Raw genomic sequence first — 19,461 nt, 5'->3', positions numbered from 1 at the left:
TAGTGATGCAGTTGAGTTTTTATCTGGCATGTTTTGTCCTGTGGAAAACGTATCATTTGGGTTATTTGTATAATGTTGGCTGGCCTTTCTCGCTGCAGGACATGTATAACTTGCTTTGCATGAGCATATGGAATTTTAAAGCTTTTTATCTCTTTTTCTAGGATCTTCTGAGCATTGTAGCCAGTGTGCTACATTTGGGTAATGTTCAGTTTGTTACTGATGAGGAGGGTAACTCACAGGTAACCACAGAGAACCAGATCAAGTACCTGGCCAGGGTAAGTATAACCACTGGAGATGATTCTTGTTTCTGTGGTACAAATGGAATGACTGGGCTTCTTACACGTCACAGGGACCACCTTGGCTTCAAACTCCATATTCAAACATTGAAGACTGCTAGCTCTCCAGTGTAATGCTGCAGTAATTAGGGGCATGGTTACATAGATTGGCTCCCCTCCTGTGCAAAGCTGTATGGATTCCTCTACAGAGACAGTATAATATACTAACAAGTTTGTGATGCAGCTAAAGATAAAAGCATTGCTAGACCTCTGTTGTGTCCCGGGGACCTCTAGTGTGCTGTGAGATCTCCCTGATACAGTGGCCCTTGGTCCCTTGTAAAGAAATTGTGCATCTGACAGTGGTCATGGGACGAGTTTAGAAAGTAAGCTACAGCTACATATTTCTCCAGCTACTGGTGGCTTACAGATAGAAGTGGAGTGATGATTCCATAACATTGCTCTGATACAGGAGGTGTCAGGTGGGAGTGTGAAAAAAGTTAGTCTTCGTAGACTGACAAGTTAAACAAGACAGTTAACCAAACTCTTTTCTAAACTAGATGAACCGGATCCTGTGAAATCCCCACAGTCACTATCAAATTAAGATCTTCTCTTGGCTTATCTCCTCCTTTGAAAAGTCTCCCACTGAAAAGTCTGATCAAAAGTCTCAGAAAATGCAATCACTGAGAGAGCTTTAGACTAGGAAGTAGAGCAGGTGGGGTCTTCTAAATTCAAGATAGGGTCTTCTGAAGTTCAGACAATCTCAAGGAAAGGTCTTCTTTCAGAGGTCCAGATGAATTTTTGCTCTCCAGGTAGGGAAGAGGAGAGCATGAAGATCTGAGATCCAGAATGGAGTGTGCAGATCTGAGATCCAGATATTCAGCCCCCGCTCAGGTTGATCTTTTGAGATCTTCATCCTCACAAGAGTGTGGGTTGTAAAGGGTATGCTTGAGCTGGGTTGGGAGGTTCTGAGCTGTGCACAAAGATTTTCAATATTTGTTGTGGAATTCACGCAAGTGAATGCTGTTCAAGGAGAGTAGGCAGCTGGGGCAATCTGGCATGGGCCCGTTTTCTACGTTCCAGATTCTTATTGCATGTTTTGTGTGTAAGAGACAGATCTGTGTCATTACCGTGTACTGCCGTTAGTCTGAGCAGGAAGACATGCCATTAAAATTACTGTTTATAATTGCAGCTCCTTCATGTGGATGCAGCTGTCCTCCGAGATGCACTGACACACAAGAAGATCATTGCCAAAGGGGAAGAGGTGAGTGTTCATGGTGAACAAGAGCAGAGTATGCTCACTCACAAGGTAGGAGGTTAGTGCATTCCTAAGGAGTAAAAGTGAGCATTAACGGGGGAAGAGATGGGCACGCACATGCAAAAGGGGAAAAGGGAGCTTGCACATGTGGCGGTTAAGCTGAACTTGCCTGGTGGTGTGTTGGAATGTAATCGGGCTGGAGATTAATTTTCATGCGATGGAGGGCAGGGTGAAAAGCAGGTGCATATCAAGAGGAAGAGGCACATGTGCTGAAAGGGTAATAATTGATGGTACGCATGGTGGTGGGGAGAGGTGGGCATGCGCATCTAAAGTGAATGTAGTGCATGTGTGTGCAGGAGGGACAAGAAACTGTTTGCACACCCCAGGGGAAAGATACAAGCATGCATGGCCAAGGTGAGAAGGTGCATTTGCATCCACCAAAAGCAAGGGAAATGTGCATTCATGCTCCAAGTGAAAGGCATTGAAGTGCAGTCGCTCAAATGGATGAGATGAACAAACATGCCTTAAAATGGTGAAGTTTAGCCTGCACACTTAGAGAAAGAGAGGGGAACCGGTGAACGGGGTGATGGAGACTTGGGAGAGGTCAGGTGAGCATGCATTCAGGAGAGCATAACTGTGCCTGCACTCAGGCAGTAGAGGTGAGGTTTAGGAGAGGAGCGTGTGCTTCCTAATTGTGTTGAAGAGATGCATATGCAGTATATGCTCTGACTTATTGGTTTAAAGAATTGGCGGTAAGAAGTGCCATTTAGCTGCTTTGCATGAATGGGTTATGTTGCCTTTTGGTCTTTCTTTTAGATGTTGTGTAGATACCCATGCTGTGCGTAAGCTTACCACCTAGTCTTGGCTGTGGCAATTGCAAGTTGGTTATCTTCAGTGGTGTTTTTTGAGACACAAGATGTGCTATGATTCCTCCCTTAGTGGGTATTGCACATGATCACTGACTTATAGATTATTTTCTTCTGCCATCAGGTTAGGATGTACACCGAGAAGGCTCGGAGTTCATCATGTTCTCAACAAGTTTGTCAGCCTCACACAAATTTATTTTGATGCAGACCCATCAAGAACTACACATGCTTTAACAACCTTTTGTCACGCTTCCTCAACAGACATTTGTAGGGGACAGATGCTTGAGCCGCCTTACAACCTTTGGGGACTTCAAGTCCTCCTTTGGACTTCAGCTCCAGAGAATGCAGACCTAAAGGGTGTGATAGAATGGGCATTCTTTTAACTCTAAATACCTGTGATCATCACAATGTCTGTAACCTATCTCGCTTCCCCAACCACGACAGCACCTCCTGTTAGTCCCCTGCTTTGCTTTCCACTCCAAGCAGCCCCAAGGGAAAGGCATTGGTCACATCACAAAATGCACCAATTGACCTCCTCCAAAATCCTGGACATCTTTGTTAAAAAGGATCTAGTCAGTACTGAAGAAGTTGAGGAGCTTGGGCCCTCTGGAATATTGGAAGCCCAGGCATCAAACAGTCCAGAGACTGTTTTCCTCACGTGGCACAGACCACAATGAGGAGAAAGTTGTCAAAGAGGAGAACGTTAAGCCAGCACATACAACCAGTGGCTGTCATACAAAGACCATGTCCAGGTTCCTAAATTCACCACATGGCTCTGAGACTCATGCTACCAAACCAGAGTTGCACAAAAGGTCCTACAGAGAAGTAGATCACCACTCATGGGGGAGTCGGGCATCGAGCACTGAGCATGAACATAAACAAATGCCCTCTGCAGATCTCCAGACACCTTCCAGTTCTGGCCGGCACAGCGAGAAGGCTTCAGAGTTGACCAAGGAGTATCGGCCCACCTCATTCATCAGCCTCACGGCTCCCTCAGCTCTTCCTTAGCCCTCAACCCTCTCAACAAAAGAATCCTGTCAGAACATTCCCATATGACTACCCTACAAAAAGTCATCCCCCTTATCAAACAAGGCAGTTAAATAACGGCGCTCGACCTCAAGAATATGCCTGCTTTCACATATCCATCCATCCTGCCCATCGCTTTGTTTTGTGGTAAAGGGACATCGGTACTGTAGCAAGGTGAAGGTATTATATTGTATGACTAGGTAGTCTTACCATGGAATACCAACATAATATCCAGAAGTGGACCTCGGATTCACTCTCAGCAAACCCTAGCTCATTCCTGGTAGTTTGGCAAAGAGCAGTAAGGCTACTTAAAGAACATGTGTAAAGCATTTCACATTACCAGCATGAGCGATAGGTGAATGACCCGATGCAATGGAAGTCCTACACCAATTTAGAAAAATAGATCAGATTTTAATCTTAATTTAGACACCAAAGCGAACTTTGTAGCTTTTGCATAACCTGTGTTGTGAATTTTTAAGTCTTTAGAAAATATAGTACTTTGTTGATTTAGAGGGCCTTCATTGAAGTCAATGGGGAAAATAGCAGCACTTGTAGGGTGAGGTCTGCTGAACCCACAGGAACTTGGGAGTCCTGTTGCAGAGGTGACTTGGCCATCCTTGGTGCTGAACGGTCCACAGTGGCTGGTGCATTTTAACCCTCAGATTTAGAGGGCTTTGGGGGGCCAGAACCAGGGTTTGATGTTTGGATCTTCACCACCTCATCCAGTGGCTCCAGGTGCAGAGGGCTAGGAGCTATCCTAGCTGCCAGTCACTGGGCTGGTTGTGCCAAAGATACTTTGCTGCTCCATTCGAAGTCATGTCCTTCAGGCTGCAGTCCCACAGGAGAGGGGTCGCTGGCGAAGTAGATCTCTATGCTGGGGGGGCGGGGGTGCCCTAGAGTCAGTGAACGTTGTGTGGCAATCAGTTTTTGGGCAGGCGACAGACAAGTCTTGGTAGCTGCAAGGATGGTCCACGGGCTTGCTAGTGTTTTTAGAGGTCATTTGGCAGGGAGTAGCGGTTTGCGACTTGGCATGGGCTTCACACCCTCTCCTTAGATGCTGGACACCAAGTTCTTTTTCTGAGGCAGTCTGAGCCCATCGAGTCGCCGTTTTTCAATCTCAGCCCTTCTTTACTTCTGCAGTTTACAGGGGGCTGGTACCACCAGTCAAGGGAGTCTTCCTTGGAGTTTGTGTCCTTTGTGGTACCTCTGGTCAGGACCAATGAGTTTTAACCTCCAGCACACGTCGGGAACTCGGTTCCAGTACTGGTCTCCTTAGGTCACTCTGTGTGCTCTTCTTTATCCTGGGGCTGGAGTCCATGTCCTGTTGTTAGTGCAGACGTCTCTTTGTGCTTCTCTCTTCTTTTCCAGGTAAGATCTAAATTCTGGTGCCAGGGGAGCCCCTTAAATCCTGGTTTAGGGGACATTTAAGGGTGTGAGGGACAGTGGCCAATGGGCTACTGTCCCCGTGGCTAGACTGCCCCTGTAGTGACGACTTCCCTTGGATAGTAGGTTACTTTCTACCTAGAACCTACTAGTTTTAGGGTCTACAAAGATAGCACAACCCTTCCTTGGCTATGGAGACTGCCTAGCCCACCTCAAAGGTGGGCTAGTTTGAGGGAGGCACAAGCCTCCTACAGAGCTAATTTCCCACCTGTCTGGCCGGGCAGGGCAGGAAGGTCTTTGACTTCCATTGGTGGGACAGCTCTCGGCACATCAAAGACTGGGAAAGCCTTTGAGGCTCACTGCCCTGATGGTAATCTAACTAGCCAGCCTGTGAGGGAGGAGGTGTGACCTCCTTCTTGCCCCGGCCTTTAGTCTTATGTCCTGCCAAGGTGCTAGCACCACCGGCAGGAGGTCAGACTCTGGTCTGTGGCGGCAGCTGCTCAGGATAGCCCGCCAAAACAGTAGAGGTCTCGGGTACTTGGTTGGCACCCTCTAAGAGTGCCACCTGAGCATCTGCTTTTTCATCTTAAACAATGCACAGTGTTTGATACTTTACACAACAGGATTCGGCTGGGCCATTGCAGAGCGGATGCCAGCCCATGTTATCCAACGGACTGCCGGTTATTTGGCCCGGCATTGTGTTTTGGATGCCGGCACGGGGCATATGTGCTCCTGTACATATGCCCTCTGTCATGGGACAGTGCACTCGACCCCTTGGCTAGAAAGGGCCTGCCTTAGTGGTGACTGACCTGTCCATGGTCCGTAACAGGGAGTCTGCCTGCACCTGGTGTGGGCATAATTTCACTCAAGCAGCAGGCTGCTTGTGCAGACTGACATGGCATCTCTGCAGTCTCTCTTTTACTTGGGGTACTCAGGGTGGCATATCCAGTGCTGCAGCCCTGGTCCTTGCCAATTGGCCTATGCAATTTGACATACCATTTTAAGGGAAAGAGCTTGGGTTCTGGGGCTTGGTTAGGAGTCAGGCATTGGTCTACCTGCTCCACAGTTTGGGACTTGCTATAAATGCCAGGAAATCCCACCTCCAGCCTCAATAGATTTAACCCTTCCTAGGGACCATGTTGAACTTAGTCACAGAGAGAGGCTAGACCATTTTGACCATGCTCAACATATAAATTTACAAGAGTGCCTTGCCAGGCAGTGGTCATAGGCGGAAGGTCACTGGTAAGATCTAGTGCTCTCTGCATTGGTGGAACCACAACTATTTGTTGTAGAGCAGGCCTTTCACATACCGCATTCCACTAGGGACCATCACCACAAATGACTATCTTACAGACGGGGGCGCATCCCAACGACATGACTGTTTAGGGGTATGGCCACCTCAGCACAAGGGAAGCCACATCAATTACCTAGAACTGCTAGCCACATCACTGGCCCTCAAAGCCACCTTCTAGGTCATTCAAGGGCAGGCAGTCCTCTTCAAGTTGGACTATACCACTACAGAAACAGAGTGGCATCCATTCTCACTAGCTCTGGCGTTTTGGCTTTGGACGATACACTATGATGCATAACTAGTAGTGCATTATGCATTATGCGGGGATGGCCAACAACATTACAGACCTGATCAGCAGAATGCATCAAAATGTCCACAAGTAGGATTCCTATCCTCATGTCCTTCAACGGTACTTCCAGCATTGAGGTACCCCACAAATAGACCAGTTTACAACTCCTGAAAATGCAAGAAGCCCAACTCACTCTCCATGTTTCTACAGTACATGGGCGGCACACTAACTATAAATTGGTCAGGGACTATTGCCTGTACTGTTCTGTCTATCCCACTCCTTCAGTGCTTAGTGAGGCAGAGGAGACAAACATCCCTGACACTCATCCTGGTGGCTCCCACCTGGGCCATACAACCCTGGCATACCTATCCTCCTGAAGATGCCCATCAGCCCTCACAAGATGTGACCCCTCAGGCTGGATCTTCTCACAGAAAGTCCAGAACAGATGAGACCTCCAAGCCTCATCCAGCTCAACCTAGCGATCTGACACCTGGAGTCTAAGAATTTGCCTATTTAAATCTTCAGCAAGAATTTATGACCATTCTTCTTGAAGTGTGCTTACCCACTACATGGCCTGATATGGCACAAAGTTGAAAGATGTGTCAACTACTGCATCTCCAGACACCTAAATTCTTTGAAGCTTAATGTCCTGGACATCATTTGCTATCTGTTATGTCTGCAGAACTCATACACCAATATGCCTAAAGTTAGCTGCTGTTGTGGCCTATATGCATAACAAGGAAAACACATTAGCGAACTGCAAGCACATACTTTACAAGAAGACGTCATTCAAGTTCACAATGACCAGATTGTTCTCAGAATCCTTACTGGGTTTCTTCCCAAGGTGGTCTCGCCCATCCACCTTCACCAAAGTATAGAGCTTCCAGTCTTTTTTCCCCCCAGCTTGACTCAGTAGCTAAATGTCAAAAGAGCTCTCATGTTATACATCGACATTTTGGTTAGTCTGATCAGCTCTTTGTCACTTTTGCAAAACCCACAAAGGCCATCCTATCTCTAAGCCTGGCATATCAAGATGGCCAGTCTAGTGCATCCAAACCTTCTACCACAAAGCTAACAGTGTCCTACCTGTTCCACTGAGGGAGCAGCTATGGCTTACTGGGCAACATGCTTCTAGATGGCATCTGCAAACTGCTCTGTCAACTGGTTCTTCCCACACATTTACTGAACTTTTTTTGTGGACATCGTAGCTTGCAAACAGACTATAGTTGGCCAAACAGTCTTAAGGACTTTATTCCAAACATCTACCTCAAACATGCGCTAGCCACAGCTTTAACAAGGGCTGTTGTCTCCATAGAGCATGTTTCTGCAGCCACACTTGCTATGAACAGAAAATGTCTCTTTCCCGGTATTCTTGAAGGCAGGCGTATGAGGGCATGTGAACTACACAGTAAGGACAGATGCTTGCAGGATAGAAACGTTTTCCTTATCAGTGCACTTTGCCCTCAATACAACTAGTAAGCCACGTTTTTTTTTTTCAGTAGATCACCATACATAAATGTTTAAAATGTATTAATAAAATAAAGAAACAAATTGTTGCACACATGTGGGAAATAACCTATGTTCAACATAAGATAACTAGAAACTTCCAAGAAGATTACCTTCAGATATTATACATTGATCTTATGAGCTACTCTACATAAGAAGCACTGTTCCTCTCATCTTGAGGTATAACCGAAAGTACAAGTGCATAGGTATTGCTGTAAAGCTTGTTTTGGTTACAGATCACTCGAGTTAATTCCTGGAATTGTCAGTCCCCATCTCTGTTATGAGAGCAGACTTCTGAGGTTCTTAAACGGAGGCTCATACATACTACTTGCCCTGCCTGCTCTGTGGTTTGTGTGTCCTTTTGTGTGCAACTGTTGTGACAAGGTCTCTGCTGCTACTAGTCCTCTGCCCAGCTGTCATATGGTGATATTTACAGAGGTAGGTATGATGCCCATCAGCCTCTTGTTACAGCACTGGTTCATTGCTGAACAGCTGTATTTTGGGCCATGACAAAAAATGCTAGGATCCCACCCATCCGTGGCACAACAGGTTTAGAGCAGAATGGAATGGAGCATTGCAGGCTGCAAACATCCTGGAACGGAGTTCCTATAGGTAGTCAGGATGCACAGTTGAATGAGTTGAAGGACAGTACTTGGGTAATGCCAGTGTAGTACCCTTGTATTGCACTTGTTATTGTTTTGCTTTACTGCGGACCGAGCCAAAATGCAGACACTGAAATAGTACCCATGTATTGCACTTGTTATTGTTTTGCTTTACTGCGGACCGAGCCAAAATACAGACACTGAAAAGAGTCAAAAATAATATCTGGAATGCACATTCTAAAGAACTCATTTATTAAATCACTTTGCAAGGCTTGTGGAAGAAGGTCAGTATTACCGAAAGTGTACCTTCAAAACGTGCAATGATAAAGTGAGAACATGTACAAAGAGGAGAAGGGGAGAAGAGAGAGGAGAGAGAGGAGAGAGAGGAGAGAGAGAGAGAGAGAGAGAGAGAGAGAGAGAGAGAGAGAGAGACTGTTTTTTCACAAAACTAAATCATCCCCTGCTGTACCATAAACATCAATCTAGTACATCCTTATCTTGCTGTCTGACTAACTCCTCCACATTATGTCCTACCCCTTTAGTAAGAAAGACCATGCAGACATGTAGAATAGAAAACACATTTCATAACATATTTTACACGGAAAAATACTCGCACATTTAACGTGGCGGTGAAGCTAAGGCTACGCTGAATACAAAATAGAGTATGTAACTTGTGATGGTGGACAGCCAAGCGCAAAGTGGTGTGACACGGAGTCAGTGGTCAAAACACAAATATCACGCTAAGCAAGGTGCAAAGTGGTGTGACGCGGAGTCAGTGGTCAAAACACAAATATCACTACAGGTATTCAGGAAAGCAAGTGTTTCATGTTTGAAAGATGGATGAGTCTGGTGTTCATTTAGGCTTGAGTGTGTGGAGGAGGCGGGGTCTTTTCTCAAAGAAATGTCTATGATTTAAGCAATGACTGCTACTGTAGACTGCTCGAGCGCAGCAATCATTAGGTTAATATTGTCATCCTTGGCTTTTCTTCCCCACCTGCAGTTGAACAGCCCTCTTAATCTGGAGCAGGCAGCCTATGCCCGTGATGCTCTGTCCAAGGCTGTATATGGACGCACCTTCTCTTGGTTGGTTAGCAAGATAAACAGCTCTCTGACATATAAGGTAAGGACACTGATCCTGCGTTTATCCAGTTTGGAGATTGAGGGTTCATGTTTATTAATAATGCATATTACATCCTGGTTACAAAAAACCGCACCCCCAATGACGAAAAAGACATTACTGGGATAATATTACACTCCTTACAACAGTGTTACACTCCAGACACTTCTCTTGTATAATACTCATCAGAGCTTTTCTGGTGTCTTAGGCAGACCAATGCTTCTTCACCAGGCTACCACATTGTAGTGAAAGTTCAGTCCAGCGTGTGAGCTGTGATCTCCAAGGAATAAACAGAGCAGAATCTTGGAAGAGGTCACTGTTCAGATTCTAGACTCACAAAGAGAAAAGAGAGCACAGAGCTTGCAAACTTGGAGAAACCTGCAAAGGAGAAGAACATAAAGTATTCTAAATGATAATCTCATACGCCACTTACGTACACTATAAAGTTTCTTTATACTGTTCACTTGGGGTACAAAAGAAAGGGGTGAACAGTGGAGAATCTCACACACAATTCTAGTGTTGCTTTGTGAATGTGGTGCAGTTGCTGGCACTGCTGACACAGCTGTGGTACTATTGGAAAATAAGGACATCTAAGTAAAGCAGGAAAGAAACCATCAAGCTACAGCAGTTAGCTTCAGCACTGGACATTATGAAATCTGTAATTGTGCCCTTGAAGACACATCATTGACCACCATTTGGAAATCACCTGCGTTACCAGTGAAGAGAGAGGAGGTTCTCTTCTACGTCTGGCTTCGAATGGGCTGTGCTCTAGCCAGGTCCTTGGGTTCTTGTGACTTGTAGTTTGTGTTTGACGGAGTAGCAAAGTGGCAGTATTATGTGGTACGAGTGGGGAGTCCTAATATGGAATACTAGCAAGTTACCTAGAAGTGGAACTTGGGTTCACACCAGTAAACCTTAGGTCAGAACTGGTAGAGTGGCAAGGAGCAGTCCAGCTAGTTAGAGGAACACGTGTAAAGCATTTCACAACACCCACATGGACGATAAGTAATTGACACAACTCGAAAGAAATCCGACACCAATTTAGAAAAAATAAAGCAGATGTTTATCTTAATCTAGACACCAAAACGAACGTTGTATCTTGCGTGCAACGGGAGTTGTGGATTTTAGAAGCGCTAAAAAATAGATGCACTTTTATTGTCACACAGTTACCATTGGAGTCAGTGAGGGAAAGCACAGTGTGCAATCTGTCACTTGTGGGCTGAGTTATGTTCAATCCACCAGGAGTTAAAGTCTTGGGGGGTGTAGGAAGTTGGCTCTGTATTTGCTATTTCAAAGTAAGGAATAGCATGCCCAGAGTCCAAGGGTTCCCCTTAGAGGTAAGATAGTGGCAAAAAGAGATAATACTAATGCTCTATTTTGTGGTAGTGTGGTCGAGCAGTAGGCTTATCAAAGGAGTAGTGTTAAGCATTTGTTGTACATACACACAGGCAATAAATGAGGAACACACACTCAGAGACAATTCCAGGCCAATAGGTTTTTGTATAGAAAAATATATTTTCTTAGTTTATTTTAAGAACCACAGGTTCAAGATTTACATGTAATACTTCAAATGACAGGTATTGCAGGTAGGTACTTTAGGAACTTTGAATAATCACAATAGCATATATACTTTTCACATAAAACACATATAGCTATTTTAAAAGTGGACACAGTGCAATTTTCACAGTTCCTGGGGGAGGTAAGTTAGTGTTAGTTCTTGCAGGTAAGTAAACCACCTACGGGGTTCAAATTAGGGTCCAAGGTAGCCCACCCTTGGGGGTTCAGAGCAACCCCAAAGTCACCACACCAGCAGCTCAGGGCTGGTCAGGTGCAGAGGTCAAAGAGGTGCCCAAAACACATAGGCTTCAATGGAGAAGGGGGTGCCAGCAGGTAAGTACCCGCGTCTTCGGAGGGCAGACCAGGGGGGTTTTTGTAGGGCACCGGGGGGGACACAAGCCAGCACAGAAAGTACACCTTTAGCAGCACGGGGGCGGCCGGGTGCAGTGTACAAACATGTGTTGGGTTTTCAATAGGTTTCAGTGGGAGACCAAGGGGTCTCTTCAGCGTTGCAGGCAGGCAAGGGGGGGGCTCCTCGGGGTAGCCACCACCTGGGCAAGGGAGAGGGCCTCCTGGGGGTCACTCCTGCACTGGAGTTCCGATCCTTCAGGTCCTGGGGGCTGCGGGTGCAGGGTCTTTTCCAGGCGTCGGGATTTCAGAGTCAGGCAGTCGCGGTCAGGGGGAGCCTCGGGATTCCCTCTGCAGGCGTCGCTGTGGGGGCCCAGGGGGGACAACTTTGGTTACTCACAGTCTTGGAGTCGCCGGGGGGTCCTCCCTGTAGCGTTGTTTCTCCACCAGTCGAGTCGGGGTCGCCGGGTGCAGTGTTGCAAGTCTCTCGCTTCTTGCGGGGATTGCAGGGGTCTTTAAATCTGCTCCTCTGGAAACAAAGTTGTACTCTTTGTTGAACAGGGCCGCTGTTCTCTGGAGTTTCTTGGTCTTTTGGAAGCAGGGCAGTCCTCTGAGGATTCAGAGGTCGCTGGTCCTGGGGAAAGCGTCGCTGGAGCAGTTTTCTTCTGAAGGAGTGAGACAGGCCGGTAGGGCTGGGGCCAAAGCAGTTGGTGTCTCCGTCTTCTCTGCAGGGGTTTTCAGCTCAGCAGTCCTCTTCTTCGTAAGTTGCAGGAATCTAAATTCTTAGGTTTAGGGGAGCCCTTAAATACTAAATTTAACGGCGTGTTTAGGTCTGGGGGGTTAGTAGCCAATGGCTACTAGCCCTGAGGGTGGGTACACCCTCTTTGTGCCTCCTCCCAAGGGGAGGGGGTCACATTCCTATCCCTATTGGGGGAATCCTCCATCTGCAAGATGGAGGATTTCTAAAAGTTAGTCACTTCAGCTCAGGACACCTTAGGGGCTGTCCTGACTGGCCAGTGACTCCTCCTTGTTATTCTCATTATTTCCTCCGGTCTTGCCGCCAAAAGTGGGGCCATGGCCAGAGGGGGCGGGCAACTCCACTAGCTGGAGTGCCCTGTGGTGCTGGAACAAAGGGGGTGAGTCTTTGAGGCTCACCGCCAGGTGTTACAGCTCCTGCCTGGGGGAGGTGATAGCATCTCCACCCAGTGCAGGCTTTGTTACTGGCCACAGAGTGACAAAGGCACTCTCCCCATGTGGCCAGCAACATGTCTCGGGGGGTGGCAGGCTGCTGGAACCAGTCAGCCTACACAGGTAGTTGGTTAAGGTTTCAGGGGGCACCTCTAAGGTGCCCTCTGGGGTGTATTTTACAATAAAATGTACACTGGCATCAGTGTGCATTTATTGTGCTGAGAAGTTTGATACCAAACTTCCCAGTTTTCAGTGTAGCCATTATGGTACTGTGGAATTTGTGTTTGACAGACTCCCAGACCATATACTCTTATGGCTACCCTGCACTTACAATGTCTAAGGTTTGGCTTAGACACTGTAGGGGCACAGTGCTCATGCACTGGTGCCCTCACCTATGGTATAGTGCACCCTGCCTTAGGGCTGTAAGGCCTGCTAGAGGGGTGACTTATCTATACTGCATAGGCAGTGTGAGGTTGGCATGGCACCCTGAGGGGAGTGCCATGTCCACTTACTTGTTTTGTCCTCACTAGCACACACAAGCTGGCAAGCAGTGTGTCTGTGCTGAGTGAGGGGTCCCCAGGGTGGCATAAGATATGCTGCAGCCCTTAGAGACCTTCCCTGGCATCAGGGCCCTTGGTACCAGGGGTACCAGGGGTACCAGTTACAAGGGTCTTACCTGGATGCCAGGGTGTGCCAATTGTGTAAACAAAAGTACAGGTTAGGGAAAGAACACTGGTGCTGGGGCCTGGTTAGCAGGCCTCCGCACACTTTCAATTCAAAACATAGCATCAGCAAAGGCAAAAAGTCAGGGGGTAACCATGCCAAGGAGGCATTTCCTTACAGGGGGTCACTAGACCAAGGCTCAACATACAGTATCTTGTTATCTTGCCCAGGGAGTAAGGGTGCAGAGGCGTTCTGGCTGTCCTTGGTGCTGACAGGATCTGCAGGCGCTGTCATAATTGCTGCACTTGACCAAAGCACACTTGGGGATGGAGCTACACTCTACCCTCAGAGAGTAGAGGCCTTTGGGGTCCAGGGATTTGGTTTCCAAATCTCCACTACCATGTCCGGGGGCTCTGAATGCAATGGTAGCCTTTCAGCGGTCAATCACGGGAGAGTTGTGCTAAAGTTGCTTTGCCACTTCTCTCGAAGTCGCCTCCTTCAGGATGCGGATCTCAGGAGTGTGGTAGTTGCCTATGTTGGTCTCTATGCTGGCAACTACTCTGGAGTTGGTGATGTCTGAGATGGGGTCGGTTACCGCACTGCCTTGGCAGCGGCAAAAGTAGTCTGCCATTATTTCATTGGCTGGAGGTTGTCTGGTAAGGAGCAGTGGCTCGAAGCTTGAAGAGAGCCTCTCTACAACTCTTGCAGTGCAGGTCACTGACTTTCTTTGGGCTCACTCAAGAGGGGCCCGATGGGTTGCACTTCCTGTGACGCATTCTTCTGCAGGTGACTGGTCCCACCAGTCAGGGGAGCCTGCTTTTCTTTCTGGATTCCACTGGTGTCCCTCTTGCTGGGAGTAATGAGTTTTCCCACAGGCACACTTCGATCACACAGTTCCAGTTTATGGTCTCCTCAGGGCACTTAAGTGCCCTGTCTTTGCACGGCTGCGAAGTTCCAAGTCCTCTTGTCAGTGATGGCGTCTTCTTTGTGCCTCTTCTCGATTTCAAAATCAGAACTGAGGTTCTGGTGCCAGGGGAACCCCTTAAATCCTGGTTTGCAGGCATTAAGGGTGTGAGGGACAGTGGCCAAGGGGCTATTGGTCCCTGCGGCTATTCCGCCCCTGGCATGATGACTTCCTGCGGGAGCACACCACTTTTCTACCCAGAACCCACTAATTCCAAGGTTTGCCTATGTGGCAGAACCTTCCCCCTGCTGTACAGACCTCCTAGCCCACTCTAAAGGTGTGGCTAGCCTTTTGGAGGTGTATGCCTCCTGCATCACTAGTTTTTCCACCTTTCAGCCTGGACAGGGCGGGAAGGGCTTTGTCCGTGAGTGAGGGACAAGATATTACATGTCAAGAGCAGTGAAGCCTGAGGCTCACCGCCTTGATTACTATAAACACTAGCCATCCTAGAAGGAAGCCGGTGTGATCTCCTTCCTGCCCGGGTCCTTTGTGTCTGCCCTGGGGGAAGTGTTAGCATGACCAGTAGGAGGGCAGACTCTTGTCTTGGCAGAAAATGGCCCAGGAGAGCCTGCCAAAGCAACAGAAAGCTGGTATTTTGGTGGGCATATTCTAAGGACGCCACCAGGGTACATGCTAGCTACTCCTGGGCACAAGAACCATGCTCAGGGTTAAAAACTACAGTGTTTGTCACCAAACACAGGGAAAATCGGCCGACTATCATTGAGCTGGACATCTGGCCATGTTATCCTATGTCCCGCCAGTCACTTGCGATAGCATTGAGTTTTGAATGCTGCCACAGGGCCATATATGCTATCCTAACACAGTGCACCCTGCCTCATGTGCTGTAGGAGGCCTACCTTAGATGTGACTGGCCTGTGCTATGTTCAGTGAATGGACTTTGTTTGCAGTTGGTGTGGGCAGAGTCAAACTCTAACAGACAAGCTGCTCATGCAGGCTGACATGGCAGCTCTGCAAGTTTACCTTTACTCGGGTCATGAAGGGTAGCACAATCAGTGCTGCAGCCCTGGTGACCCCTTTACCACCCCTGCCCTGAGTACCACTGGTACCATTTACTAGGGCTTTACAGGGGTGGTAAAGGCATTGCCAATTGGGTTTGCAAAATTTCAATACAATGTAAGGGAAAGATCACTGGTACTGGACTCTGGTTAGCAGGCCTCAGTACTCTTTCGGGTCAAAAGCAACAGCATCAAGCAGCAAAAAGTGTGGGGTGGGGTGACTATCCAAAAAGGGCATTTTACAATATACAGCTTCCACTATTACTACCTCCGGAATCTTGTGAAGAGTAGTTGTGTTCTGTTGTGCAAGTTCGATATGATACAAGCTGCAGATACCGCTTTTCTAAGCAAATGCCATCACAGTATAAGATAAAGGAATTCACACTGTGGAATAAACAATAATTTGATAACTGGTCCAATGGGTAGCAAATGCCGTATTGGAGGAGCCCAATGCAACTGAGGGGCTGGTGTAAGCATTGTGTTGGAATAGAAGAGAAGCAACAGTTCAGTGCTTTTCCAGAAACCTAAGTGAAGGGGATTGAAAATTATTTTATGACTTTTGAAATTCTTTGGACCCAAAATTAGAAGTCATTGCCAAACCTCATGCTAGCATTGATGTTGTCAGTCATATTTCAGTCAGAGTTAAACAACAGTAAACATAATAGTATTAGTTTTGTGTCCTTCACCAGCTCACACTCATCTTGTGGTATAGATTCACCAGATTCCACTCCTCCACTCCAATTGTGCTCTCCTCTACCAACCATGCTCACAATTCCAGACATTTCACTTACCCATGTCAAATTCTACAGCAACTGCAACCCATCACAAGCTCACAGACCACCTTTCCAAGTATATTGTCCTCCTCAAAGTCCTGCTGCCCTGCATCCTCCATCAGCCCAAGTGTATTGCCTTACACCATGTGTGATTGCCCTTTCCAGTTCAAATTCCCCTACAACCCAAATGTGGGAACTCCACTGCCCTACCTTAAAAACAAGGAATTGGATTCCTCTCACAGTGTACTCTTACAGTGTCAACTCAGGGTTGGTCTCTTCAATGCGCTAACTTTCTCCTGTACTAGATGTGTTGTCCTACACAAACTCGATCTCCCACTGGCTAGAATGACATCCAGAATCAGCACATTGTCGTCCAAATCATGCTTTCAACCAACCGTGGACTCCACCTCTTCCAAATGTTCTCTTAGTCCAGGTATGGAGCTTAACTAGTCCATTTGTGGTGTCCTAAACCACCTAAAACTCATGGAGACCGAGTTGTATGTTTCCTTTGCACAGCTTTGGTGGTTTACCCCAGGGTTCTGTGCTATTATTTCATTGAACTCAAGTACTTTGACATTTATATCGGGAGATTAAAGTCAGTCATTAAGTTTTTCTGTTTTTAATGCTCCTTTTAGTGTTTATATCTGATGAAAAATTACAGTTGCAGTTGATATAAATTTCTGTTTTTTTTGTTTTAACTCCTGTAAAGAGTGCTGCTGCTTAATCTTAGGAGTTGTGTTTCCACCAATGATGTCACCAATCCACAGCCCCCGTTTGATGTTCCCCGTTTGATGTCTTTCACTAGCACATACGCCCTTAGCTCATGCGAGTCCAATCCCAGCCCTCGGATGGCATTCACTACAAAAAATCCCACTTCCACATTCAAGGTGTGCTATCCTGCCTTAGTCCGGGGGTTATACTTCCCCAGTCCTCCACACACAAGAGATGGTATTGCAGATCAGCTGACACGCCTCTTCTGTCTGTTGTTTAGGAGGAGGAACACCGCAGCAGGGGATCAGCTTCTGTCATTGGACTGCTAGATATTTATGGCTTTGAAGTCTTTCAGCACAACAGGTGAGTGTTACCTAGAATGGAACCTTTTTCACTCCTGACATGAGATATTAGAAGTGAGATTGACTCAATTACTAAAGTATACTTAGCTGTCTACCTTCTGTATACAATGTGTATCTGCTCCTCCAGTGTGTAATTTAAACCTTCTGCCTCCTTGTGCAGTGTGTATCTGTCCCTGATATATACAGGGTTCCTGCTCATTCCATGTACACTATGTCCCTGCTTCTCCCCAGCACACTGTGTACCTGCCATTCACCTGTAGCTTGTACTTTTAGCTCCCCATACATAGTGTTGCTTCCACTCTCTGTCTTTGCCCTCATGCAATGAGATTATTTTTATCCTCATACTTTATTTACATGTCTTTATCACTTTAGAGAGCATATCTCACCAGTGACAACTTCATAGTGGTCATCTGGCTCTCTCAGGAGTGATCTTTTCACGTCATAGAGTGCATTGTTCTCCACGTCTTTAGGTAAGCAGTGGTTTTAAAGTGCTGTGGCCTAATTGTTGGATCAACCAAAATGTGATGTGAAACCCCGATTAATCCAATTCAATATGCCTTATTATTGTACAGACAATACATGTCGGTATTGGTACCTGAGGTACCCTAAAAGAGTTGAACGTACCAACAAAGGAGTGCATAGATTTGGTGCCATTGTTGACACACTCACTGCATTGCTGTGTATATTAGCACACAGTATTCCGTGCTTGGCGGCTGTGCCCTGAACTTGTGCACACTCTCTCAGGTACAACAGGCTCAACAGGAATTCGGACAGTGGGCTTCTAAGGGCCTCTGCTAATGATCTTCTTGGAAGACTTTTTAAACGTTGCAAACTTAGCTTCCTAGTCTTCAGAAATACAAGATATTCAGAGGGACAGAGGCAACTCTTGTCTTGTGATGGGGAGTGTGGGATAGTGTGCTTTGCTGTGGCTGAAAACACACAGTTTGATTATTAAGGGGGCTGAGGGGCTGAGCTCATTGGAACAGCTATCAAAGTATTTGCTGGTCCATCTTCAGTAAATCCCACTTGTTTGCTTGTTTAAGATTAGTAACCTAGTGTGACACAGTATGAACCTTCATGTGTCTCATTTTGCCTTTCCAAAAAATATAGGGCTCTTCTCCCTTACTGACATTTACGACCAAAGCAGTGTCCAGCCGTGGTTTTCCAGAAACATGGTCCATTGGATGTAATCTGCAAAGCAGCCTCAAGGGCTCACTCTCAAACAAAGGGAACAGTCATGTAGAGCAGGTCATGTCATAAAACCTCTTTGTGAAGTCCATGCTGATTATCACAATTGCCATCCAACATGGTTTTCGTGCATTGGAAGCCTTCTCAAGTTCTTGGAATGAAAGGGCACTTGGCATATAACTAAGAACAAGCACCTCACCATTGTAACACTAGTACTTCTTTCCCTAAATGGTCTTTCTTCACAGGGACTCACCATCCATCACCTTTGTCCCTTTCTATGTATGTATCATTCCTGCAAGCTGGTGATAAAGTGCTTAGTCGGCAGTGAAATTAAATGAAACAAAAGACTTATATCGCAGTCAAAACCTGAAGGTATCAAGGCACTGAGTCAGATGAACGCCAGAACCCCATCTGTGGGAAAGCCCACCCCAAGAACATGAGAAACTAAAGGCAGAAACACCGGGAAGATGAAGGAACATAGTCAGACAGGCCAGGGAACAGAACTGATCTGCAAGGTAAGATGCCAAGTCTTTAAGTTTTTTTCTAAAAGAAGCCAAAGAGTCGATCTCTACAGTGTGGGTTGGCATTGTGTTCCATAGTCTGGCGGCAGCAACAGAGAGGAGAGTGCTTCCCATCTAGACTTTCAAAATTTCAGAATAGTGACTTTCCTAATTGAGGCTGATCTTAAAGATCTAGACTGTCTGTACCAGTGGAAAAATGACCTAACCGCTAGGGAGCCCTTTTAGGGTAAGGCTAAATGGAGTGTGCTCAATGCTTTGAACATCACCTGTTTCGTGACAGGAAGCCAATGCAGACTATGCAGGCTTTCCTTTACTGAGAAAAATGTCAGGCTGTTCAATATTAGGCATGCAGCAGCATTTTGAACTATCTGGAGTTTGTTCAAGGAGGCACTGTTTATATTGAGGGATAATGCGAGGTGATCAGTGCAATAGCTACTGACTTGCGAAGTTCCTCTGGAATAAACAGAAAAATATTCTTTAGGAATTTAATATCTGCAAGTTTAAGTTGTGGGAAGTGTCTAACAAAATCCCAAGGTTCTTTACCGACTCCACAGGTTTAG

General features: G+C 46.6%; 1 protein-coding gene across 5 annotated transcripts in view; it reads left to right on the top strand.

Moving 5' to 3' along the window:
- MYO1C (myosin IC) overlaps nt 1–19,461 on the top strand; it is a 365,885-nt gene that overhangs the window by 268,049 nt on the left and 78,375 nt on the right. For all 5 annotated transcript variants that reach the window (XM_069226100.1, XM_069226102.1, XM_069226099.1 and 2 more), the window contains exons 8-11: nt 162–275; nt 1,465–1,536; nt 9,494–9,613; nt 17,111–17,193. In XM_069226100.1, coding sequence (XP_069082201.1) covers nt 162–275; nt 1,465–1,536; nt 9,494–9,613; nt 17,111–17,193 — 389 coding nt within the window. The remainder of the gene's footprint in view (nt 1–161; nt 276–1,464; nt 1,537–9,493; nt 9,614–17,110; nt 17,194–19,461) is intronic.

This window comes from Pleurodeles waltl, chromosome 3_1 (assembly GCF_031143425.1).
Source record: "Pleurodeles waltl isolate 20211129_DDA chromosome 3_1, aPleWal1.hap1.20221129, whole genome shotgun sequence".
NCBI classification, from domain to species: Eukaryota; Metazoa; Chordata; class Amphibia; order Caudata; family Salamandridae; genus Pleurodeles; species Pleurodeles waltl.
This window is presented reverse-complemented; position numbering and strand designations above follow the sequence as displayed.